The sequence below is a fragment of the Heptranchias perlo genome, chromosome 19 (genome assembly GCF_035084215.1).
Source record: "Heptranchias perlo isolate sHepPer1 chromosome 19, sHepPer1.hap1, whole genome shotgun sequence".
NCBI classification, from domain to species: Eukaryota; Metazoa; Chordata; class Chondrichthyes; order Hexanchiformes; family Hexanchidae; genus Heptranchias; species Heptranchias perlo.
The window spans coordinates 8,900,934-8,927,613 of NC_090343.1; the positions used below are offsets into that span (position 1 = coordinate 8,900,934).

The window sequence follows — 26,680 nt, forward strand, 5'->3', positions numbered from 1 at the left end:
TCCCAAGCCTTGAGTACCCCTAGTGAGTGCCCCATTACTGATGTACTGTGGCAAGTGCTGCTAGAGTCAATTGCAGTCAATGTTCAGGAGATACCTTTATTTTTAAGAAAGACATTATTGAACATAAAAACAGAAACACATGGAAGCACGATGCAGGTCGCTCAGCATCTGCGGAGAAAACAGAATCAAGATTTTGTCAGAACTGAATAGTGAGAGATAAACAAGCATATTAATAGAATGAGTAAAAGGGAGACGGGGGTGGGGGCAACAATGAGGACGTATCAGTGGAATTATTGTTGGGCGACGTAACAGATCACCTCAGTCAAGTAATGGAAAGAAGCTTTAAAGAAATGAAAGAAACAAAAGACGGGATGAATAGCTTAGGCAGTGGGAGGCCTTAGGAGAAGGCGAGGAAATGGGAGAGATGCAAAACACCGAACAAATTAGGATTTCTCAATGAGTTCAAGTACTCAGGCTCTTTCCCATCACTCCTAATTGCCTGTGGTTCAATTCAACCCTTCGCCCACCCCTAGGCCTCATGATAGATTCATAGGCCAGGCGTCAATAGGTAAACTTTGTTAATAGGTTTACTTTTGTCCTGCCTTTAGGTAATAGCCCTTGTAAGTGGGTGTTAATTTATTATTGTTAGTGAACATCTGTGTGCCGGGCAGCCTGCACTACTGTTTGGGGGGAGATAGCAGGTGGCCACCCAGCGGGGGCAGGGGTGGAGGAGGGGCAATCCCTTTAGTCATAAGATCAATACACTTACGGACCTCATGACTTCTTAATGCCTGCTGTCAAAGGGAGCTCTGTGCCACTAGTACTGCAACAGCTTTTAGCACAACGTCTACACATCTCAGTTGTTTTAGAGGGAGTCTGTTGACATTCAGTAAAAGGTTCTCTCCAGGCTGTTTGTTGGCTCAGTACTGGGTCCGAGATTGCAACATCCGTCCGTGAGGCAAGTTGCTAAAAAAAAATGAAAATATATATTTTGTTCCAATTTTATCCCCTCTTTGAAACATAATGATGATGATGAGCATTGCTTTACATTCACAATAATGATGGCAAGATTGAGCTTGGCAGGGATATGGGGATAGGACGGGAAAGTGGAGTTGAAGTAGAAGATCAGCCATGATCTTATTGAATGGCAGAACAGGCTCGAGGGGCCATATGGCCTACGCCTGCTCCTATTTCTTATGTTCTAATGTAAACCGCACTACCATACAAAGTCAAAAATCATTAAAGAGATGGACAACTCAAAACCTTTTATGACTATTCTTTGTAGGCTATTCATTCGCAAATGAGATCACTAAGTTTTGGACCTCAGTGACCTCCTCACCTGCAACTTAGGTTATCTCTTTGGTGTAGTTCAAAGAGTATTTTAGGTGATTGCCTTACAAAAGTTACTGTCAAGGCCCGCTCATGAAAAAATAGCCTCTTAGGTGAGGTACTGGATGGCAGGCCCTAACCTAACAAGGAGTCGATGTTTCCTACATTACAACAGTGACTACACTTCAAAAGTACTTCATTGGATGTAAAGCGCTTTGGGATGTCCTGATGTCGTGAAAAGTGCTATATAAATGCAAGTTCTTTCTTAACACTTTCAGAAGAAGATGAGTTTATCCCAGAGCCAAGGCAAAAATGCCACCCTGAGTTACTGAAGCTAGGTCAAACTATTGGCTAATGCAAGTCTAGCTAAACATGGGCACAAATATGCACCAATGAAAGAAAGAACTTGGATATATATGATGTGGAGATGCCAGTGATGGACTGGGGTGGACAAATGTAAGGGCTTGCACAACACCAGATTATAGTCCAACAGTTTTATTTTAAATCACAAACTTTCGGAGCTTACCTCCTTCATCAGGTGAGATACGAAGGAGGTAAGCTCCGAAAGCTTGTGATTTAAAATAAAACTGTTGGACTATAACCTGGTGTTGTGCAAGTCCTTATATTTGGATATATATAGCACCTGTCACAACCTCAAGATGTCCCAAAGCACTTTCTTTGAAGTGTAGTCATTGTTGTAATGTAGGAAACACAACAACCAATTTGTGCACAGCAAGATCTCACAAACAGCAATGTGACAGTGACCAGGTAATCTGTTTTAAGTGATGTTAGTTAAGGGATAAATATTGGCCAGGACACCAGGGAGAACTGCCCTGCTCTTCTTTGAAATAATGTGATGGATCTTTATGTCCACCTGAGAAGGAAGACAGGTCGTCAGTTTAAACGTCTCATCTGAAGGACAGCACCTTTGCCAGTTCAGCACTCCTTCAGTACTGCACTGCAGTATCAGCCTAGATTTTGTGTTCAAGTCTCTGGAGTGGGACTCAAACCCACAACCTTCTGAGTCAGAGGCAAGAATGCTCCCCACTGAGCCTCATCTGATCCCAAGAGGCATAGTATCATGGACCTTAACCACAACAGGTGCAAAGACCTGTTTTCCAGAGGAAATATCCACACTCCTCTGTAACATGGGGCTGTGCCCAGATGGGACAAGGATTTGCTGGTTGACAGATGGCATTTATACCAGTCCCAGATGTCTGGCCAAAAATTAATGCGAGCGAAAAGGACTGAGCTAGATTAAAAAAAAACAAAACTGGGAAAAGGTAAACAATATAATTCAACTATTTGTTGTGTGGGGAAGGGGAGTTAATATTGAAATCAAGATTTTATGTGTGTAAACAAAATAGAGGAAGCACTTATTGATAAATTTTAAAATTGGAAGTTAAACGGAGAGAAAATAATGGGATTGAGGAAAGAGAGGACGCCTTTAAAAAGAGATAAGTGAAATACTTGCAATTTATAGAAAGCTGTCAAAAGATCTCAAAATGCTTCACACAGTGAATTACTAATCCACACACTGAGTTGTCAGTATTGAGGCCCGAGGATTCAGTTAGTCACATAACCTCAATCATAAAATTAAACCTGCAGGAAAAATATCATTCTTAATCCAATATCTCTTCAAGCAGCTTCAAATCAAAAGTGGAAAAAAAAAGCAGCTGAGTGTCTGTATCTGACTACATTTCAAAAGCACTTCATGGACTGTAAATTGCTTTGGGACGTCCTGAGGTCATGAAAGGTGCTGTATGGACAGGCCCATAACTCAGTCCGAGGACCCTTGATTTAGTGCAATTCCAGAGATGGCAGTGAGGATTTCAGGATAGGGCTATTTTCCAGGAAACTTTGAAATCCCAAGTACGCCGATCAAAAGCACACATGAAGGGATGGCCTTATGGTCTTCATTTACTTAAAATGATAGGCCAGGAATTTCCTTGGAGCTGCTCTCGCTCGACTGTCGTAACTTTGTCGGAAGTGTGACGGAAAACCCATCTAGGCCACACCTCCGGGAAAGTTACGGCAGTGGAGCGAAAGCAGCGCTGAGGAAATTCCCATCCATAATTTAGATAGCGACTGCTGCATTGTCGGAGGTGCCATTCTTTAGATGAAAGGTTAAACTGAGGTCCTGCCCATCTGTTCTGGTGATTCAGTTGGATGTTAAAGATCCCATTGCACTATTTGAAGAGAGCTGGGAATTCCCCCCCCCCCCCGGTGTCCTGGTCAATACTCACAAGAGATTATTAGCGCAACTGAATAGCGCACGGAATTGGACGTAACCTAGTGACATTGGTGGGTAATTGTCTGGGAGGTAGGAGACAGAGAGTAGGGATAAAGAGAATGTTCTCTGATTGGTGGGATGTGACAAGTAGTGTTCCCCAGGGATCTGTACTGGGGCCTCAGCTTTTCACAATACATATTAATGACTTGGATGAAGGAATAGAGTGTTGTACATCAAAGTTTTCAGATGACACGAAGTTAGGAGACGCAGTAAGTTGTGTCGACAGGAGAAGGAAGTTACAAAGGGACATAGACAGGCTAACTGAGTGGGCAAAACTATGGCAGATGGAGTTCAATGTGGGGAAGTGTGAGGTCACCCACTGTGGATCTGAGAAAGACAGATCGAAATATTTTCCAAATGGGGAGAGAGTCTAGGATCTGTAGAGGAGCAAAGGGATTTAGATGTCCATGTACACAAATCACCAAAAGTTAATGCACAGGTACAAAATGTAATCAAAAAGGCTAATGAAATGCTGACCTTTATCTCAAGGGGCTCAGAATACAAAAGTGAGGAAGGGTTGCTTTAGTTATACATACTACTTTATCTGAGTTCAGTTTTGGGCACCGAATCACAGGAAATATATATTGGCCTTGGAGGGTACACCAGGGCTTAAAGGGTTAAATTATGAGGACAGGTTGCACAAACTTGGTATGTATTCATTCCCTTGAGTTTAGAAGGTTGAGGGGTGATCTAATCGTGGTATTTAAAATGACCAAAGGATTCGATAGGGTAGTTGCAGAGAAACTATTTTCTCTGGTGGGGGAATCCAGAACAAGAGGGTATAATCTTAAAATTAGAGCTAAGCCATTCAGGAATGAAATCTGGAAGCACTTTTTCATACAAAGGGTAGTGGAAATCTGGAACTCTCTCCCCCAAAAGGCTGTATATGCTGGGGGTCAATTGAAATTTTCAAGACTGAGATTGAAAGATTTTTGTTGGGTAAGGATATCAATGGATAGGGAACAAAGGTGGTTAATGGAGTTGAGATACAGATCAACCATGATCTGATTGAATGGTGGAACAGGCTGGAGGTGCAGGATCAGCAAAGTGATGGAAGGTGTCATCGACAGTGCTATCAAGCGGCACTTACTCACCAATAACCTGCTCTCTGATGCTCAGTTTGGGTTCGGCCAGGACCACTTGGCTCCAGATCTCATTACAGCCTTGGTCCAAACATGGACAAAAGAGCTGAATTCCAGAGGTGAGGTGAGAGTGACTGCCCTTGACATCAAGGCAGCATTTGACCGAGTGTGGCATCAAGGGGCACCAGTAAAATTGAAGACAATGGAAATCAAAGGGAAAACTCTCCATTGGCTGGAGTCATATCTAGCACAAAGGAAGATGGCCAAATCATCTCAGCCCCAGGACATAACTGCAGTGTCCTAGGCCCAACCATCTTCAGCTGCTTCATCAATGACCTTCCCTCCATCATAAGGTCAGAAGTGGGGATGTTCGCTGATGATTGCACAGTGTTCAGTTCCATTCACAACCCCTCAGATAATGAAGCAGCCTGTGCCCACGTGCAGCAACGCCTGGACAATATTCAGGCTTGTGCTGATAAGTGGCAGGTAACGTTTGGGCCAGACAAATGCCAGACAATGACCATCTCCAACAAGAGAGTGTCTAACCACCTCCCCTTGACATTCAATGAATCCCCCACCATTAACATCCTGGGGGTCACATTGACCAGAAACTTAACTGGACCAGCCACATAAATACTGTGGCTATAAGAGCAGGTCAGAGACTGGGTAATCTGCGGCGAGTGACTCACCTCCTGACTTCCCAAAGCCTTTCCACCGTCTACAAGGCACAAGTCAGGAATGTGATGGAATACTCTCCACTTGCCTGGGTGAGTGAAGCTCCAACAACACTCAAGAAGCTTGGCCCAACCAGGATAAAGCAGCCCGCTTGATTGGCACCCCATCTACCACCTTAAACATTCACTCCCTCCATCACCAGCGCACCGTGGCTGCAGTGTGTACCATCTATAAGATGCAGCAACTCGCCAAGGCTTCTTCGAAAGCACCTCCCAAACCCGCAACCTCTACCACCTAGAAGGACAAGGGCAGCAGGCGCATGGGAACAACACCACCTGCACGTTCCCCTCCAAATCACACACCATCCTGACTTGGAAATATATCGTTGTTCCTTCATCGTTGCTGGGTCAAAATCCTGGAACTCCCTACCTAACAGCACTGTGGGAGAACCTTCACCACACGGACTGCAGTGGTTCAAGAAGGCGGCTCACCACCACCTTCTCAAGGGCAATTAGGGATGGGCAATAAATGCTGGCCTCGCCAGCGATGCCGACATTCTATGAACAGATAAAAAAAACACCAAAAAAAACTGTTTATGGGATGTTGTTGGCTGCCATGGCAGTCTACATGACAAGAATCTCTGCCCTTTTAAAGTGACACCTTGTGTTAAGTACTTTGAGACATTTTAGTGTGAGAAAGCAACTGCATAGATGCAAGTGTTATTAGAAACAGATTTGCTCATGTCCAAAAGATCAATGCCTGTAACTTTTGCAGCCTGGATGAGTCCGTGTTTCACAATTCCGTTCGATGCGAGAGGTCGCTGGCCCTGTTTCATTATTGGAAGGAGGCTGCTCCTCAGCTTCTGGCTCCACTTCAGTCTCACGCTCCTGGATCTTTGGCCGTCTGGTGTGGAAGGGGGCGGGGTTGGGTGGGGAGAGTCTGGGGACCTCCTCGTGGGTCTGCTGCTGGGCCTGGCCACGGTGGCCACCCACAGGTTCAGGTTGGGGTCGCTCTGGCTGCCTGCCTCTCTTTTGCGGACTTGTCGTGCCCGGGTGGCCCTGGACAAGGACCACGCGCTGTCCGCCGGTACGCTTGAGGGCTTCCGCGACCGGTGGGTACTGCAAGAACTGGACACGGGTGAAGAGCGGGAATATGGGGAGAGAGTGGGAATATGATATTGAGATAGAGGATCAGCCATGATCATATTGAATGGCGAGCATGCTCGAAGGGCCGAATGGCCTACTCCTGCTCCTATTTTCTATGTTTCTATGATATTATTATTTAAATTGTTGATTCCTTTATCGTTTTTATGATTTGGGGGTTTCTATTAGTCGTGCCCTCTAAAAAGGGGACACCTTTGTTCGTTTTTTTTTGTTGATGACACTGGGGCAACTGGTTAAGTAAAGATTACCAAGAAGCTCAGGGAAAAAAATTAAGTTACGAATTTAAATAAGAACTAAATCCCCGTGTATACTAGAAAGCCTGAGGATACACAGAGAGGGAAATGAGGGCGGGGGGGGGGGGATAGGCAATACAATTAGAAGGTCTGTTCGGTTTGCTAACTGGGTAGTTTATCCAACTGAAGTGGGATCTGTGTGTCTGTTGCTGTCCCAGCCCCCTTCTACAGACATTGGCTGAGTCCGTCTCTTTGAAGTCTGATCGTGCCTAGTTTCCCATTCAGAGACTGGAGAATTAGACACGAGGAGATCCTTGAGTGGGAGAGGTCGCAGTCACACACTCTAACAAACACACACAGACAAAAACAACTTCACACAGTCACTACAAGCCAAAAGTGGAACTTTTATTCCTCACTGCAGCTCTCAGTCACTCCGAAACTTTTCCAAAACGCAGAGAGAGAGAGAGAGACAGAGAGATCACTGGAAATGGTGGGGATTTCTGGTTCTTATCCGAGTGAGTAAAGTCTGTGTTACTGCTGCTGCTTTTGTGCTTCACTTGTTGCTGGATCAGGGATGGTCTTTGTTCGGTTGTAATGGGAGACGGTAACTTTTTTTAAAAAAAAGTTTTCCAAAGCGAGTGTGGAGGCCCCTTAAAAAAGTTGCTGTAAAGGAAATTGATCAAAAAAAAAAGAAATCGACAGGATGGGACTTGTTGCTTTGCCGCTCGGTACAACGTTATCTGGGGTTGGGATCGTGCTGTGTATCCTTACTGTGTGTTGATGCTAAATGTGGTCATTGTGTCCTTGGGCGGTGTGACAGATGGGTGGTATGTTCGGTGCATTTAGCTGATTGTGTCTTTCTGGGGACTCGGGGTTTATAATCCTTGTTGAAAATATATATAGTTTAAAACAAACCAGTGGAATATGGAAACGCTTGCAGTTTTATTTCAATTGTAAAAAAAGGAATGGAAAGATAAACAAAATGAATCAAGCAGAATTCTCTTATGGGATTATTTTTCTTGTCCTTGCCTATTAAAAAAAAGACACAGCAAATTATCCCTGTTTATTCTGCACTGTTAATTGTTTTACTGGTACCAGTTGATCTTGAACTAGTTTTTTCATGTAACTGTCTTTTGCTCGGCTCCCATTTTCTAAATTCTTTCCATCCAACTCAGTAATGGCATATCTGTCATATACACGGTCAGTTACAGTGTGGTATCTGTCATATACACGGTCAGTTACAGTGTGATATCTGTCATATACATGGTCAGTTACAGTTTGGTATCTGTTATATACACGGTCAGTTACAGCGTGGTATCTGTTATACACACGGTCAGTTACAGTGTGGTATCTGTCATATACACGGTCAGTTACAGCGTGGTATCTGTTATATACATGGTCAGTTACAGTTTGGTATCTGTTATACACACGGTCAGTTACAGCGTGGTATCTGTTATACACACGGTCAGTTACAGTGTGGTATCTGTTATATACACGGTCAGTTACAGTGTGGTATCTGTCATATACACGGTCAGTTACAGCGTGGTATCTGTTATATACACGGTCAGTTACAGCGTGGTATCTGTTATATACACGGTCAGTTACAGCGTGGTATCTGTTATACACACGGTCAGTTACAGTGTGGTATCTGTTATATACACGGTCAGTTACAGTTTGGTATCTGTTATATACACGGTCAGTTACAGTTTGGTATCTGTCATATACACGGTCAGTTACAGCGTGGTATCTGTTATATACACGGTCAGTTACAGCGTGGTATCTGTTATACACACGGTCAGTTACAGTGTGGTATCTGTTATACACACGGTCAGTTACAGTTTGGTATCTGTTATATACACGGTCAGTTACAGTGTGGTATCTGTCATATACACGGTCAGTTACAGTTTGGTATCTGTTATACACACGGTCAGTTACAGTGTGGTATCTGTTATATATACGGTCAGTTACAGTGTGGTATCTGTTATATACACGGTCAGTTACAGCGTGGTATCTGTTATATACATGGTCAGTTACAGTTTGGTATCTGTTATATACACGGTCAGTTACAGTTTGGTATCTGTTATACACACGGTCAGTTACAGTGTGGTATCTGTTATATACACGGTCAGTTACAGTGTGGTATCTGTTATATACACGGTCAGTTACAGCGTGGTATCTGTTATATACATGGTCAGTTACAGTGTGGTATCTGTTATATACACGGTCAGTTACAGCGTGGTATCTGTTATATACATGGTCAGTTACAGTTTGGTATCTGTTATATACACGGTCAGTTACAGCTTGGTATCTGTTATACACACGGTCAGTTACAGCGTGGTATCTGTCATATACACGGTCAGTTACAGCGTGGTATCTGTCATATACACGGTCAGTTACAGCGTGGTATCTGTCATATACACGGTCAGTTACAGCGTGGTATCTGTCATATACACGGTCAGTTACAGCGTGGTATCTGTTATATACACGGTCAGTTACAGCGTGGTATCTGTTATATACATGGTCAGTTACAGTTTGGTATCTGTTATATACATGGTCAGTTACAGCTTGGTATCTGTTATACACACGGTCAGTTACAGCGTGGTATCTGTTATATACACGGTCAGTTACAGTGTGGTATCTGTTATATACACGGTCAGTTACAGTGTGGTATCTGTTATACACACGATCAGTTACAGTGTGGTATCTGTTATATAAACGGTCAGTTTACAGTTTGGTATCTGTTATATACACGGTCAGTTTACAGCGTGGTATCTGTTATGTACATGGTCAGTTTACAGCGTGGTATCTGTTATGAGGGACGAATGTTGGCCAAGACATTGAGAGAACTCCCCTGCTCTTGAAAAAGTGGCTTGGAATCTTCTACCTCCCCCGCCCACCCACCGACCGACCCACCCACCGAGAGGGCAGACAGGGCCTTGGTTTAATGTCCCATCGAAAAACGGCACCTCCGACAGTGCTGCACTCCCTCACAGCTTCAGTCTTTGGCTTGAGCCCACAGCTTTCTGAAGTAGAGGCGAGAGTGATACCACTGAGCCACGGCTGACATCTGACAAGGGCGTGAATGAGGGTTTCGTCGGCAGATGGGCTGAAATGGTGACTGAGACGGGCGATGTTACGGAGGTGGAAGTAGGCGGTCCCTCTGATGGAGGGGATATGGGATTCGAAAACTCAGCTCCGGGTTGAATGGGACCCTTGAGGTTGCAAACAGTCCGGTGCAGCTCGAGACAATGATCAGGGAGGGAGATGGAGTCGGAGACAAGAGTATGGAGTTTATGCCGGAAGGCAAAGACAATAGTTTCGGTCATTCCCAGCCAGTCATAACGGTGTGGTATCTGATTAACACGCAACCAGTAATGGCGCAATATCTGTTATACACACAGCTACTGTTAGGAACATTGGAGGAGGCCATTCAGCCCCTCGAGCTGTTCGGTTAGATCATGGCTGATCTGTACCTCACTCCATTTACATGCCTTTGCTCCATATCCCTTGTTACCCTTACTTAACAAAAATCTATCCATCTCAGTCTTGAAAGTTCAATTGTCCCAGCATCCACAGCCTTTTGGGAGAGAGAATTCCAGATTTCTACTACCCTTTGTGTGAAAAAGTGCTTCCTGATTTCCCCCCTAAATGGCCTGGCTCTAATTTTAAGATTATGTCTCCTTGTTCTCGATTCCCCCATCGGAGGAAATGGTTTCTCCGTATCTACTCTATCAAATCCTTTTAACATTTTAAACACCTCGATCAGATCACCCCTCAATCTCCTAAACTCAAGGGAATACAAGCCAGGTTTATGCAGCCTGTCCTCGTAATTTAACCCTCTAAGCCCCGGTATCATTCTCTTGAATCTGCGCTGCACCCCCCCTCCAGGGCCAAGATATCCTTTCTGAGGTGCGGTGCCCATAACTGAACGCAGTACTCTTGATGGGGTCTGTCCAAGGCTCTGTACATGTATAACTCTGTATAACTTCCTCTCTTGTAATCCAGCCCCTTTGAGAGAAAGGCCAACATTCCATTAGCCTTTTTGATTGCTTTTTGTACCTGTCTACTGGCTTTAAATGATTTGTGTACTTGGACCCCCAAATCTCTTTGATGCTCTACAGTTCCTAGTTTCTCACCACTTGGAAAATACTCTTGATTTACCTCTCTTAGGTAGGTAGGTGCACTGATGGTGCAATTCTCTGATATAAACAGGATTGCTACAGTCTTGCGGTAGTCAGCTCTGTAATCGTAACTTGCTGTCTATCTCAAGTAGTGGCTCTGAGGGGAGAGCTCTGTATCCCCTCCCCCTGGCACTTGATACCACGGTAATGGGCTCCATGCTGACCACACTTGTGAATGAGTGTGCCCCTGCTTGGCCCCCAGCAGAAATTCCTGTTGCTGTCAGTGTTTAACAGGAATCTACTGTACTACAATATCCCAGACTGGTGGGTGGCCCAAAGAAACCAGCATTATAGACTGACCCCACTCACAAGGAGCTGCAGTCAGTGAGCAACAGTTGCTACAGTCTTCCGACTAGTGGTATAATATCAGCCTGTAATGAAAAGAGGGTTTTCGCGAATATTTTTAACGACGTGAAGATTTATTACTTCGTCCACCCCCAGCAGCAGGCCCGAAGTCTGCAGCGAGCTGGCACACTAAGTGGAAGAAAGAATAAACTTGCATTTATATAGCGCCTTTCAGGACGTCCCAAAGCGCTTTACATCCAACAAAGAACTTTTTGAAGTGTAGTCACTGTTGTAATGTAGGAAACGCAGCAGCCAAATTTGCGCACAGCAAGGTCCCACAAACGGCAATGTGATAATGATCAGAAAGTCTGTTTTTTTTGTGATGTTGCTCGAGGGATAAATATTGGGCAGGAGAACAGAGAGAACTCCCCTGCTCTTCTTCGAAATATTTTCATGGGATCTTTTATGTTCATTTGAGAGGGGAGACATGGCCTCGGTTTTAATGTCTCGTCCAAAAGACAGCACTCCTTGAGTACTGCACTGAAATGGTTCTGTGGTGGGACTTGAACCTACAACCTTTGTACTCGGAGGTGAGAGTGCTACCCACTGAACCACGGCCAACATGAGAATCGACATCGAGGTGGGACTAGCCATGAGAGAGAGATAGTTTTGGATTGCCCTTCCGATCAGATTGCTGCCTGCAGCCATGTTTAGAAGCCAGAGACAGGTCTTAGTTTCCATTGGCCTGTGCAGACTTGCCCGAGCTGTTAAGAAAATAGTGGGAAATGGTAGTTTTAAAATTGGATCTCGCAGTTCCTCTCGACACAGAAGCTGCGGCCGGTGTTCAGAGCGCTTCAGGAAGCCTCGCTGATTTGTAGTGCCACCTATATCCTGGCAAAAAGGGTGGGGAGAATGGGGAGATCTACCTGGGCTCCTGCTCCCGATCGTTGTGCAGTGACTCCCACTGTGTGTGATTGTACTTGTGTGGGCACAGGCTGAGGACTTGGTCCTCCTTAGCTGAGATGCCAAGGCCCAACTATACCCGGGCACTCACGCATGCTCGCTTGCGCATCCCCAGATCTCTTGCACATCCCCGATTTCCTTCACCCCACCATTGGCGGCCGTGCCTTCAGCTGCCTGGGCCCTGAGCTCTGGAATTCCCTCCCTAAACCTCTCCGCCTCTTTCTCCCCCTTTCAGACGCTCCTTAAAACCTACCTCTTTGACCACAACTGTCCTAATGTCTCCTTCTTTGGCTTGTCGTCAATTTTGTTGTCTGATTTACGCTCATGTGAAGCGCCTTGGGACGTTTTACTACGTTAAAGGCGCTGTAAAAAGGCAAGTTGCTGTTGTGATTCAGTGGCTCCCAGCGGAATGTACCAGAGTCTGGGTGTCAGATGAGGACTGGATCAGGCTTGGCAGTCAGGCCTGTATGATCTGATTAGCCGGCTGAAATTTAAATGGTTGGAAAATCGGGCAGTGCAGGCCCACGATTTCCCACCCAGTGCTCTCTGCGCGAGGTGCTCCGCACCAGGATTCAACCCTCTGATTCCAGCGTGAGTAGCCTCGAGCAGGCGGCAGAAAGGCAACTAGGTGGTTCTGAGAGGGGATCGCCAATACATTGGAGTTGGGTGCTGGGACAGGTTGTGTGAGCAGCAGATGTTTACATCACACACACAGTGAATAGCTGCAAGGTTCGTTTTAATTCTCAGTTTGAAGCTGAATGCTAAGCATTTGCAGGAGTGGGGAATGCGATCAGTGATATAATGGTGCAATCACGATGTTGCTCGCACCTCTTTTTACACCCTGGTAAGGTGTACTGGAAGGTTCCATCCCAGGTGGTAACGGCCCTTTAAGAGTAAAACAAGTCATAGAATGATACAGCTCAGAAGGAGGCCATTCGGTCCATCGTGCCTTTACTGGCTCTTTGAAAGAGCTACCCAAATAGTCCCGCTGCCCTACTCTTTCTCCATATCCCTGCAAATCTTTCCCCTTCAAGTATTTATCCAATTCCCATTTGAAAGTTACCATTGAATCTGCTTCCACCTCCCTTTCAGGCCGTGCATTTCAGATCGGAACAACTCGCTGTGTGAATTTTTTTTCCCCATGCCACCTCTGATTCTTTAGAAAAAGTCCCGACCAAAAGGGAACTCTCCCCCAAAAAAACCCTCCGTTTACGCAATATCGGTTGTTGTTACTGTACAGGTTCAGAGACAGAAGCTGTCACTGGCACACTGATTTGAACTTTCTCACTAACAGCAGAACTGTACACGACAAGGAACCATTACCCTTTTGCATTGACCCATAATCCAGCTCCAGCTGTCTGTCAACACACATCTTCATCTTTCACCAGAGAGCCCTTTAAGTGAACCAGTAGGGAACATTCGATGCAGTGTAAAACCTTCATCCTTCTCTGTTGTTTTGATATCTGGGGTCTGTTGAAAGAATCAAAGCGAGACCTCCCTCAATGGCTCAGTGCGAAACTCAGGAAGGTTCGATTTCTGGTCGGTGTTTTTTGAAATTCATTCTGGGAATGTGGCAAGGACGCTATTTATTGCCCATCCCTAATTGCCCCTTGAGAAGGTGGTGGTGAGCCGCCTTCTTGAACCGCTGCTGTCCGTGTGGTGAAGGTTCTCCCACAGTGCTGTTAGGTAGGGAGTTCCAGGATTTTGACCCAGCAATGTTGAAGGAACGGCGATATATGTCCAAGTCGGGATGGTGTTTGACTTGGAGGAGGGGAACCTGGAGGTAATGGTGTTCCCATGCACCTGCTACCCTTGTCCTTCTGGGTGGTGGAGGCTGTGGGTTTGGGAGGTGCTGCCGAAGAAGCCTTGGCGAGTTGCTGCAGTGCATCTTGCATTGGTGTTAGCTGATCTCCCCCGGATGACAGTAGGAGCACTACACTGTCCCTTAGTGCTCCTTGGCCTTGAGTGGAAAAACCAGTGAGGATTCCCATTCTTGATCACCATCCAGTGCTTCCTACATGTGTGGACGATGGGCGAGGACAGAATCAGAAGTTTTGGGGGGAGGGGGGGGAGCAGCAATATCCTCCATGGTCAAATAGACTAGGTCAAATGGAGGACTATGCCAATATGTTCACATGTAAATATTAAACATGTCTACTTACAAGATGCAGGGTATAAAAGTCTGTGTTATTGAAGAGAATTACAGAGACTCCCGATGTGAATCTGCAGTGACCCCTCACTCTGCGCTGTTTGGAGAAAAGAACAAAAGAAATAGGAGCAGGAGTAGGCCCCTCGAGCCTGCTCTGCCATTCAATAAGACCATGGCTGATCTTCTACTTGAACTCCACTTTCCCGCCTTATCCCCATATCCCTTGATTCCCTTAGTGTCCAAAAATCTGTCGATCTCAGCCTTGAATATACTCATCAACTGAATATCCACAACTCTCTAAGGTAGAGAATTCCAAAGATTCACAACCATCTGAGTGAAGAAATTTTTCCTCATCTCGGTCCTAAATGGCCGACCCCTTATCTTGAGACTATGACCCCTAGTTCTAGACTCTCCAGACAGGGGAAACAGCCTCTACCCTGTCAAGATCTCTAAGATCTCAAGATCTCTAAGAGGTGATCACATTTCAATGTGATCACCTCTCATTCTTACAGACTCCAGAGAATATAGGCCCATTCTACTCAATCTCTCCTCATAGGACAAACCTCTCATCCCAGGAATCATTCTAGTGATCCTTCATTGCACTGCCTCTAAGGCAAGTATATCCTTCCTTAGGGAAGGAGATCAAAACTATACACAGTACTTCAAGTGTGGTCTCACCAGAGCCCTATATAATTGCAGCAAGACCGCCTTACTCTTATATTCCAATTCCAAATGAAGGCTAACATGCCATTTCAAAAGCAAAACACTGTGGATGCTGGATACCATTTGCCTTCCTAATTGCTTGCTGTACCTGCATGTTAACTTTCTCTGATTCATGTACAAGGACACCCAAATGCTTCTGTCCATACAATATTGAAAATGCTTGTACAGCTGTGCAGGACCCCTGATGGGTCACTGGGCACTGAGCCATACCATGAATGGATCACCCATATTCCATCCCTGTCGTTTGCTCTGTAAGCTGGGGCAGCACTGGGAGCAACCCAGCTGAGGAGGGGGGAAATCAGCCAGGGTTTCTGCTCCATATTTATTAGCCGTGGCTCAGTTGGTAGCACTCTTGCCTCTAAGTCAGAAGATCATAGGTTCAAATCCCACTCAAGCGACTTGAGTACAAAATCTAGGCTGGTAGTCCTGTGCAGTAATGAGAGAGTGCTGCACTGTTGGAGGTAACTTCTTTTGGATGAGACATTAAACCAAGGCTCTGTCTGTCCTCTCAGCTGGATGTAAAAGATCCCATGGCACTATTTTGAAGAAGAGCAGGGGAGTTCTCCCAGGTGTCCTAGCCAATATTTATCCCTCAACCAACATCACTAAAACATACGATCTGGTCATTATCTCATTGCTGTTTGTGGGACCTTGCTGTGTGCAAAATTGGCTGCCACGTTTCCTACATTACAACAGTGACTATACTTCAAAAGTACTTCATTGATTGTAAAGCGCTTTGGGAAGCCCTGAGGTCATGAAAGGTGCTGTATAAATGCACTTCTTTCTTTTCCTGTGTATCATTCAGTGATCTTTGCTGGAAGGTGTGGGTGAGGGGCGAGGACTGGGACAGGTTTTGGCTGTGCTGCCTCCTCCCTACGGCCAGACAACCTGCCGACAGTGACTTGATCCACACGATTGGTTCCTGGCGCACAGGTCTGACTAAGGCCGGTGTGGGAACTATCGGGGTGCAGCTGTCCGAGCAAGACCTGGGCACTGGGGGGTGGGGGGCGGTCAGCACCATCGGCATGAGTCCTAACGCAGGAGGAAAGAAAGCAATTACTTTCTACATGTGGCACCGAGGGAAGGTGCAGGCTGACACCTGTTGCACCGGATACAGCTGTCCCCTGGGAAAGAAAATGGGGAGAAAAATGAAAAGAAGTTCCCCGATGGGCACAGGAGCGATGGGGGAACTCGGTGAGTGTAGGTGATCGCAGGTCTCACCATTCCATGATGTGGTACTGAGGGAGTTCTGCACTGTTGGAGGTGCCGTCTTTTGGGTGAGACGTTAAACCGAGGCCCCGTCTGCCCTCTCAGGTGGACATAAAAGATCCCATGGCACCATTTTGAAGAAGAGCCGGTATCCTGGCCAATATTTATCCCTCAACCAACATGATAAAAATATGACCTCATTGCTGTTTATGGGATCTTGCTGTGCAAAGATTGGCTGCCGCATTTCCTACTTTACTTGCTTTTCACTTCAAAAAGCACTTCATTGGCTATAAAGCGCTTTTAGATGGCCTGAGGTCATGAAAGGCTCTATATAAATGCAAGTCTTTCCTTTCTTGCTTTCCTTTTAATAATGTCAGCAGTGCGGCCAGCTGATGGCTAAGCGCTTTCTCTCTCTCTCTCTCTCTCTCTCTCAAGCCTGAAGTCGTGTGAGCTGTCAGCTGGCTTTTGTTATGCAGTTGTACCGTCTTCACTGTACCAGAAGGTTGGGAGGTCTGGAACAGCTTAGGGAATTGAGTCGCAGCACATCCCACCTGTTCTCTGCATAAGAGATTAAATCGAGTTCCCATCTGCCTCGGCCCAAAGAGGCCACAGGACTTGCTGCAACACAGCAGAAGTGCAAACCCTGGAGTCTCGGCCCAATGCTCCTGTGGATAAGCCAGGTTAATGAACTTAGAAAAACTACACACAGCTTAAAGAGTCTATGGCTCGCCTCTTGTTGACACCGTCACTGAGATGTTGAACAAAAAAAAAGAAAGAAATTGTGAGGGCAATAAAGGGGTTAAATGTGCTGAAATTTCGCCATACCCATGTCGCTGGGGGGGTGGGTTTTATAGCATTGATGTGATTCCCCCCTCCACCATGAAAGATACGTTTTCAATCCCAGACGCTGAATGGAGGGAAATAATACCGATTTTTACTTTATAAATTGGGTCCCAGTCCCAGGACAGCGATGTCAAACTGGACTCTGTTCTGCCGTTACATTGTCACCTGGCATCAACAGGTCCGTTGGAGGTCGAGGAACCCATTCGGGTGGAGGCCATATTATTGGGTATAGTGGCATAGTACGGTTATGGTACTGGGCTGGAAATCCGGAAAGATCGTGAGTCCAAATCCCGCCACGGCAAATATGTGAAATTGCGTTCAATAAATCTGGCAATTTACGGGCTGCCCCTACCTGGTTTTGACCTAAAGGGGAGTCCTCCACGCCCACGCCATGTGCTTGAATCCACGCTCTCCGAAGTGGCCTAGCAAACCACTCATGGGTGCAGCAGCGCTGCAAGGGCTGCAACAGTTGACGAAGGTGGTCTGCCTGGGGATGGGTGATAGAGGCAGTTTGCCAGTAGACCTCATACCCTGAGAACAAATGTTAAAAAAAAACATATACTGGCCGGCTCTCGCTTCTGAGTCCGAAGGGTTGGGGGTTCAAGTCCCACCCCAGAGACTCGAGCACAAAATCTAGGCTGACACTCCCAGTGTAGTACAGAGGGGGTGCTGCACTGTCGGAGGTGCCATCTCTCGGATGAGACGTTAAACCGAGGCCCCTGCCTGCCCTCTCAAGGTGGACGTAAAAGATCCCATGGCACTATTTCGAAGAAGAGCAGGGGAGTTCTCCCTGGTGTCCTGGTCAATATTTATCCCTCAACCAACATCACTAAAACAGATAATCTGGTCATTATCACATTGCTGTTTGTGGGACCTTGCTGTGCTCAAATTTGGCTGCCGCGTTTCCCACGTTACAACAGAGACTATACTTCAAAAAGTACTCCATTGGACGTAAAGCGCTTTGGGAACGTCCTGAGGTTGTGAAAGGTGCTGTGTAAGTGCATGTGTTTCTTTAACGTGTCAGTGTACTTGTAGCATCATCAGTAACATTTGTTCAGGCATAATCCTCTTGAAGCCTGATATCCGAGCCGAGTGCATCGTGTATAATCACCTCGAGACCCCCCCCCCCCCGCCCTTTCCCTATCCCCCCCTCTAATAAACATTTGGAAATGCTCTCTTCCTGCGGCTCTGCCACATTTGTGTCTGGCACTTCCCACAGCTGCCGGTGTCAGGTTTATCTAGGATTTTTTTCACAGCGTTTTTTGCAAGCCCTGTTAGACGGAGTTTAAATCTCCCCCACCGCCCCCTTCCCCCCTCCCCCCTGCCCCCCCCCGCCCACTTGTTAAAGAGGATGTCGATCGGCCCTGTTTAATCACATTAAAAACCTCTAAGTGGTTTGGCCCCAGCATGGGTGCAGTTGGCAAACACTTCTCACTTCTTTTTAATAGACGTGAGAAACCCATCATGTGCTGCAGCTCCCAGGTTCCTTTAAAGCTGGAGGATGCAGCAGTTTGTTTTTTCTCTCCGCACTGCTCCCTAATCTAGTTTATCTCACAGGTGCAGAGAGTAGCATTTCACAGAACAATGTCTGCTGAGAAACACTTTAACAGACTCTTAAGAGCATCTCTGATATGATAGCAGCTTCCTCTTCACATTGTCAAGATGTTTTGCTGCATTCACTGAAAGGGCTTTCTCACCACCATTGCAAGGATTTTGTTTTCCCCTGACTGCTTTTTTGTCTTTTCTCCCCCCTCCCGTCCTGCCCTGGTTGCTTGGATACGGATCCATGGTCGCTGGTCACCCTCTAGTGCCTCGCCCGACTGGCCGTTCTTCACGTGTGAACCGTCACAGCGCGTATTGGCGGGCTGTTCGACCACAGGAGGTGTCACAGTCTGGCAGGATCCTGCCCTCACCCGATGTCCACACAAATCTGAACAGTTCTGGTCTCCATATTATAAAAAGGATGTAGAGGCACTGGAGAACATGCAAAAAAAAGATTTACTAGGATGATACCAGAACTGAGAGGTTATACCCGTCAGGAAAGATTGAACAGGCTGGGGCTCTTTTCTCTAGAAAAAAGACTGAGGGGTGACTTGATAGAGGTCTTTAAGATGATGAAAGGGTTTAATAGGGTAGACGTAGAGAAGATGTTTCCACTTGCGGGGGAGACCAGAACTAGGGGCCATAAATATAAGATAGTCACTAATAAATCCAATAGGGAATTCAGGAGAAACATTTTTACTCAGAGAGTGTTTGGAATGTGGAACTCGCTACCATATGGAGTGGTTGAGGCGAATAGCATAGATGCCTTTAAGGGGAAGCTAGATGAACACATGAGGGAGAAAGGAAGAGAAGGATATTGGACTCGACGGGCTGAACGGCCTCCTTCCGTGCTGTAAGCATCCCGTGATATGCTGATAGGGTGAGATGAAGCAGGGAGGGAGGAGGCTCGTGTGGAGCATAAACACCGGCACAGACCAGTTGGGCCGAATGGCCTGTTTCCGTGCCGTACATTCTATGTAAATGCACTCGCAGCAAAAAAAGAGCTACCCTTGGGATAGTGGGATCCCAGGCCAGATTTATTCTCCCTGAAGCAGGGGGCACTGAGGCTGCCACATCAGTGGACATAATTCTGACAAGCTATGGACGTCAATCGTGCGTCCCGATTCAGCTCAGAATGCCAATTTAGGGTGGCCGCGGCGCAGACAGTGGCCCTCAGGTGGGTCCTGGAAGGAAGGGGGAAGAGGAGGACAATATCCATCCAATTCCCTCTTGGATTTGATGTCACTCTCTGCCTCCCAGGTAAAAGTAAGAACTTACATTTATACTGCGCTTTTCATGACCTCAGGACATCCCAAAGTGCTTTACAGCCAATTAAGTACCTTTTTTGAGGTGCAGCCACTGTTGTAATGTAGGAAACGCGGCAGCCAATTTGCGCACAGCAAGATCCCAGATAATGACCAGATAACCTGTTTTAGTGATGTTGAATGGGGGATAAGTATTGACCAGGACACCAGGGAGAACTCCCCCCCGCTCGTCTTCAAAATAGTGCCATGGGATCGCTTGCGTCCACCTGAGAGGGCAGACGGGGCCTCGGTTTAACATCGCATCTGAAGGACGGCACCTCCAACAGTGCAGCACTCCCTCAGTACTGCACTGAGAGTAGTTTGTGGCTGCATTCCCCAGCCTCTGTGCAAAGTAGACAAATCTGGACTATATTTCCACTTTCCCTCTTCTGAGCTCCAGGCCGTGCCCCTCGCTGTTGCAGAGTTTGTGATTATGTCAAATGTATTTATTATTAATATTGCACATTTGTTTCTCTATTGCTGACGGTCCTCTGACATTGGATGCTGTTTGAAAGTCTTCCGCAGAACAAAGTCTGAATCACCAAATCAGTAGTCTTGAGTACCACTTCTGGTTGGCTCAGTCTGGAGATATCAGGAAACAGGTTGCTGACAGTGCGATACAAGGCAGGAATTAAATCAAGGGATTTGAATGTCACAAACCATCAGAGGAGAGCTCGATTCAGTGTCCTCAGAACCTCGAGATTGTTATCACCTTCTATGCGCTATTTCTTGTAATGTAAACCAGCTGATGTTTATACTTAGACCCACATCTGGTTCGAGAGGCTTCCCCCCACCACCAGCCTACTTGATAAAAGCAGATGTGGAAGGTCGACCGGTTCGATTTCCGGCGTGTGCGGTGTTAGCTGACGCCAACCTAGGTGGCATTAGGGTTAAGACGATTGGCATCAGTGCTCCTGGGCGAGGCAGGGGGTAAAATTCCAGCCGGGATCAGCGCACCAAATGACTCCCCTCCCCTCCTACCCGTCCCCCCCCACCAAATGTCCCCCGCCACCACTCGGTGGAGATCAGTTAACTTGGGAGAGATATCAGCACTTACACTAAACCATTAAGGGAGCCCCCCGGCCACTCATTTTTATTGTTTCTTTCCTGAATGAAAGTGCCAATTTGTGCCACGTTACAGACAGTTATGTGCTGGGTGGGTGCAGCAGGACTGAGACCGTCCCAGACGTATTTGGCTTGTCTTTGACAGGAGTGCAGCTGACAGCAAACATGTGGTTTTCTTCACTCGCTAAAAATGTGGTATTTCTCCTTCCTCGGCACAGATCGGGAAATCGAACCAGGGATCTTTCACAACCGCTTTTACCAAGTCGGCTACTTGGGGGAGGGCCTCGCAAACCAAGCTTTTCAATAAATGCAAACATTGACTGGTTTACGTTACTGCAGAATTAAGAAAAATAGGAGAGATGGAAAGTATTAACTGAATCTGGGGCTCTGATAGTGAAACCCCTCTCGATCCCGGGATATATGAAGGGGTTTTGATAAGAGTCGATGGGGAGAAACTGTTTCCACTGGCAGGAGGGTCGGTAACCAGAGGACAGATAGAATCATACAACAGAGAAGGAGGCCATTCGGCCCATCGTTCCTGTGCCAGCTCTTTGAAAGAGCTATCCAATTAGTCCCACTGCCCTGCTGTTTCCCCGTAGCCCTGAAAATTTTTCCTTTTCAAGTATTTTTTTTACGCAGTGAGTTGTTCTGATCTGGAATGCGCTGCCTGAGCAGATTCAATAGTAACTTTCAAAAGGGAATTGGATATATTCTTAAAAAGGAAAAATTTGCAGGGCTGTGGGGAAAGAGCAAAGGGAGTGGGACTAATCAGATAGCTCTTTCAAAGAGCTGACACAGGCACAATGGGCCGAATGGCCTCCTTCTGTGCTGTATCGTTCTATGAACCTGGGTTTACACTACTGTCGAACAATGGAGATTGACCCACTCACCTTAGTGGTCTGCTGGCTGCTTTGTGTTGAGCAGGGACCAACGCACAAAACTAGCTGAATGCTGAAAACATCTGTAAACTGCACTCCAAAGCAATAGAACTTTGGACGCTTCCCTTTACAAAATCACTTTAGCATCGGGTCTTTCCCTCCTGGGCAACAGACGGTTTTGGCCAATTTGAGTACACCAGTTAATTGGTTCTCTTTAATGGTTGCTGAAGTTGTATCAAAAGTCCACATCTTCCTTCCCATCCAATGGCCTCCAACAGTCCTATGGAGTGCAGTGGAAGAGGGGTGGAGAAAGAAAAGAAAGAACTTGCATTTATATAGCGCCTTTCACGACCTCCGGATGTCCCAAAGCACTTTATAGCCAATTAAGTACTTTTGAAGTGTAGTCACTATTGTAATGTAGTAAAAGCAGCAGCTAAACTTGTGTGCAGCAAGATCCCACAAATAGCAATGTGATAATGACCAGATAATCTGTTTTTAGTGATGTTGGTTGAGGGATAGATATTGGCTGGGACACCGGGGAGAACTCCCCTGGTGTTCTTCAAATAGTGCCATGGGATCTTTTCCATCCACCTGAGAGGGCAGACAGGAGCCTCAGTTTAACATCTCACCCAAAAGACGGCACCTCTGACAGTGGAGTGGGACTTGAACCCATAACTTATCTGATTCCAGAGGTGAGAGTGCTATCCCCTGAACCACTAGAGTAGCGCGTGAAGTCCACTACCCCGAAGCTAGATAGAAAGAACCCAAGGTAAAAGTGCCTTTCGAACTCTACTGCTGGGAGAAAGAGAGGGAGATACAGAGAGACGTCTTATTCCATCAGCCTGAGTTTCAATTCAAACCCAGATTCCAGAGGCAAAAAGGACAGTGTTGCAACCCAGTGCATGACCCAATCCCTGAGCTCTGTTCTGTAATCTTTTAAACCAAACTACTAGGAGCCAAATCTCCCTCAGGGCGGAGGGGGGAGGGAAAGAAAGGCTGAAATTTTGAGAGCTGCTGAACCCTCTTCCGATGTGTGTTGCTGCGATAAAGTGTGAAAGGCAGCTCGTGACTTGCACTGGATGTTTTAAAGCTACTCTTTTGTTTGGGTTTTATATTATTCCACCACAAAAAGAGAGAAGATAAAAAGCAGTCAGGATGTGCCAGGTGTTAACGCTCGACCCGTGCAGCTGTGACATCTGTGAAAACAGGTGTGAAACTCACTGGAGCTATTGGGGGAGAAACTGCTTGAGTTTCCAAAAGGAGCACCTTTGAAATCATCAGCAACCCCTGACAGGTGTTTGTGCTGTTGAGGTAAAGATATATTTGAACAAGCCACCCGTGAAAAAGAAAATCTGTATTTTAAAAAAATTTTTAAATGTTCAATGATAACAATCTGTATTCCCCGTCCCCTCCCTCTTGTGCAGATTCCTGATCTGTGTCCAATTCCTTCTCCGCCTTGTGAAACACCGTGGGATGTTTTGCTGGGTTAAAGGTGTCATAGGAGTGTGAGCCTTTGCAAACGCCACACAACTAAGAGCCTGGAGGTTCCCCAGTGGTTCAGTGCCTATCAGGAGGGTCGGTGGTGGGCTAGCTGGTCTCAGCCGAGGTGGTGAGGCCACAATTGGCTGCAGCTAGTTACAAAAGCCTGTTGGGATCGTCCAGCGCTCGTTCCAGCTCCTGATTGCTACCCGTTGAACCAGAATGTGAGATTGGGCTAGGTGGTGATGCCCCCTGCAGTTGAATAGCCTGCCAACACCTCACTGACCAGCCTCCCAAGTAAAGGATGGGCACTTGTGGAGGATGAGCACCCAACTGAACAATAGCGCAGCACATGTAGAAAGAAAGAAATAACTTACTTGCATTTAAACAGCGGCTTGCAGGACCTCAGGACGTCCCAAAGCGCTCTACAGCCATTTAAGTACTTTTTGTTGAAGTGTAGTCACTGTTGCAATAGAGGAGGCAAAGAGGAGAAGAATGTGTTGGTGTGAGGGCTGTGGGGAATATATAACAACAAACTCTAGAGACAGCATGCTCCCACAAATGCAAGAAAACTCCGAGCCAGAGCGGAATTAAAACAACACGGAAATACAATGTGATGTAACCGCGCGGTCTCTGCTGGGAAACTCCTCAACTTCCAGCGGGGGAAAAAACCAATTAAAAAGAACAACCTGCTTTTGTAACAATCCTCAATAAATGCATAATTCATGGGTTTGTAGGTTTAAAATGTAGTCAGGGAGGAGCATAAACATTACAAAGACATTTTGTCCATGTAAGTGGCACCGTACCATCCATGCACATGCAAATCAGCTGTCACACTAAATAACTAGTCAGTGGTCTGTCAGTGGTCTGTGCACAGTCCCGCTGTGCCATCACAAGAGCTTAAGACAGGACGGCAGTGGGGTTTTCTCGCTGCTGGTGGGCACTCTCACCTTTTTGAGTCAGAAGGTCGTGGGTTCAAGTCCTACTCCAGAGACTAGAGCACGAAATCTAGGCCGACACGCCCAGTGCAGCACTGAGGGAGTGCTGCACTGTCAGAGGCGCCATCTTGCGGGTGAGACGTTAAACCCCGTCTGCCCTTTCAGTTGGAGGTAAAAGATCCCACGGCACTATTTCGAAGAAGAGCAGGGGAGTTCTCCCTGGTGTCCTGGCCAATATTTATCCCTCAACCAAAATCAATAAAACAGATTATCTGGTCATTATCACATTGCTGTTTGTGGGACTTTGCTGTATGTTTCTTACATTACAACAGTGACTACACTTCGAAAGTACTTAATTGGTTGTAAAGCGCTTTGGGACGTCCTGAGGTTGCGAAAGGCGCTATATAAATATACATCTTTTTGTTTTTCCTTTTACATAAACTATTTACATGCAGTGTCCTCGTCTATTTCCTCCCCCATCTATTGTGATTGCAGCGAAGTATCTCAGCGAATGTACCTTAGACGAGGAGGAGAGGGGTGAAAGTTGGGGAGGAAGTGAAAATTCTTGTACATGTACATGTAGGTGTAGGTTATATTTACATAAATATAACCATTACTACTCATTTTAAATGGCATTAGATTCCTACTCAAGTTAGACGGACTGGCTGATATGCTGTCTGGCTTGTAATAAACCATTTTTTTTCTCCGCTGCGATGATCTTTATCCACCTCCCCTACCTCCCCTGTCACGATCATGAGTTGTATGTGACCTTTCAACTCTTTGTCCTATAGTTCGTATTATCATAGAATCATAGAAGTTTACAACATGGAAACAGGCCCTTCGGCCCAACATGTCCATGTCGCCCAGTTTATACCACTAAGCTAGTCCCAATTGCCTGCACTTGGCCCATATCCCTCTATACCCATCTTACCCATGTAACTGTCCAAATGCTTTTTAAAAGACAGAATTGTACCTGCCTCTACTACTGCCTCTGGCAGCTCGTTCCAGACACTCACCACCCTTTGAGTGAAAAAATTGCCCCTCTGGACCCTTTTGTATCTCTCCCCTCTCACCTTAAATCTATGCCCCCTCGTTATAGACTCCCCTACCTTTGGGAAAAAGATTTTGACTATCTACCTTATCTATGCCCCTCATTATTTTATAGACTTCTATAAGATCACCCCTAAACCTCCAACTCTCCAGGGAAAAAAGTCCCAGTCTATCCAACCTCTCCCTATAAGTCAAACCATCAAGTCCCGGTAGCATCCTAGTAAATCTTTTCTGCACTCTTTCTAGTTTAATAATATCCTTTCTATAATAGGGTGACCAGAATTGTACACAGTATTCCAAGTGTGGCCTAACTAATGTCTTGTACAACTTCAACAAGACATCACAACTCCTGTATTCAATGTTCTGACCAATGAAACCAAGCATGCCGAATGCCTTCTTCACCACCCTATCCACCTGTGACTCCACTTTCAAGGAGCTATGAACCTGTACTCCTAGATCTCTTTGTTCTATAACTCTTCCCAATGCCCTACCATTAACGGAGTAGGTCCTGGCCCGATTCGTATTGTTAATTACCAATTAGTTAGTCATAGCTGCAGAACAAAAGTGGAAGTAATAACAGACTGTTCATAAACTGTACGAGTACAGGGACGTGTTTTACACGGGTTCCACCTAAAATGATCTCAGTGATGCCTCTAAAGTCCTCTCACTGTAACGTCAGGTGTCTACTACCATGGTAACGCCGCATTTCAGGGGTCAGTCTGGATTCCAAATGTGCCCAGCTCAGTGATTTCCTACACTGATCAGACACTTGTTTGGTTCCAGTTCTGGATGTCCACGAGCCTGCTCCCAGCACTTACACTGCTGACTCTTGGCTTACTTCTCCCAATAGCAGGCACGTAGACCCAGGAAAACTTTTGGCGTGCCACCAGGATAAAAGATTGGATTTTAGTATTACAAGTGCCGGGGGCCACTCATGGAAACCGTACTCCAAACTAAAACAGTGCCTGTGTAAAAGTAGCTACCGTGTGTGGTATCAGTATCCAACTTGACGTACATTGGGCAGTAAACTCCCAGTCAATTGATGTTGCATTCTCCCCAGTGTAGAAAGGAAGGACGCACATTTATATCGCGCCTTTCACCACCTCAGGACGTCCCAAAGCGCTTTACAGCCGGTGAAATATTTTTGAAGTGTAGTCTCTGTTGTAATTTAGAAAACACAGCAGACAAGTTACGCACAGCAAGATCCCACAAACAGCAATGTGATAATGACCAACAACAACTTTGCGTTTACGTATAGCACCTTTAACGTAGTAAAAACGTCCCAAGGCGCTTCAC

General features: G+C 46.2%; 1 protein-coding gene across 1 annotated transcript in view; it reads left to right on the plus strand.

The window, feature by feature from the left end:
- Window positions 1–7,087: 7,087 nt before the first annotated feature.
- The window catches only part of LOC137335134 (protein CBFA2T1-like), a 107,210-nt gene continuing 87,617 nt past the window's right edge, over window positions 7,088–26,680 (plus strand). The window contains exon 1 of the mRNA XM_068000260.1: window positions 7,088–7,290. Coding sequence (XP_067856361.1) covers window positions 7,263–7,290 — 28 coding nt within the window. The 5' untranslated portion in view covers window positions 7,088–7,262. The remainder of the gene's footprint in view (window positions 7,291–26,680) is intronic.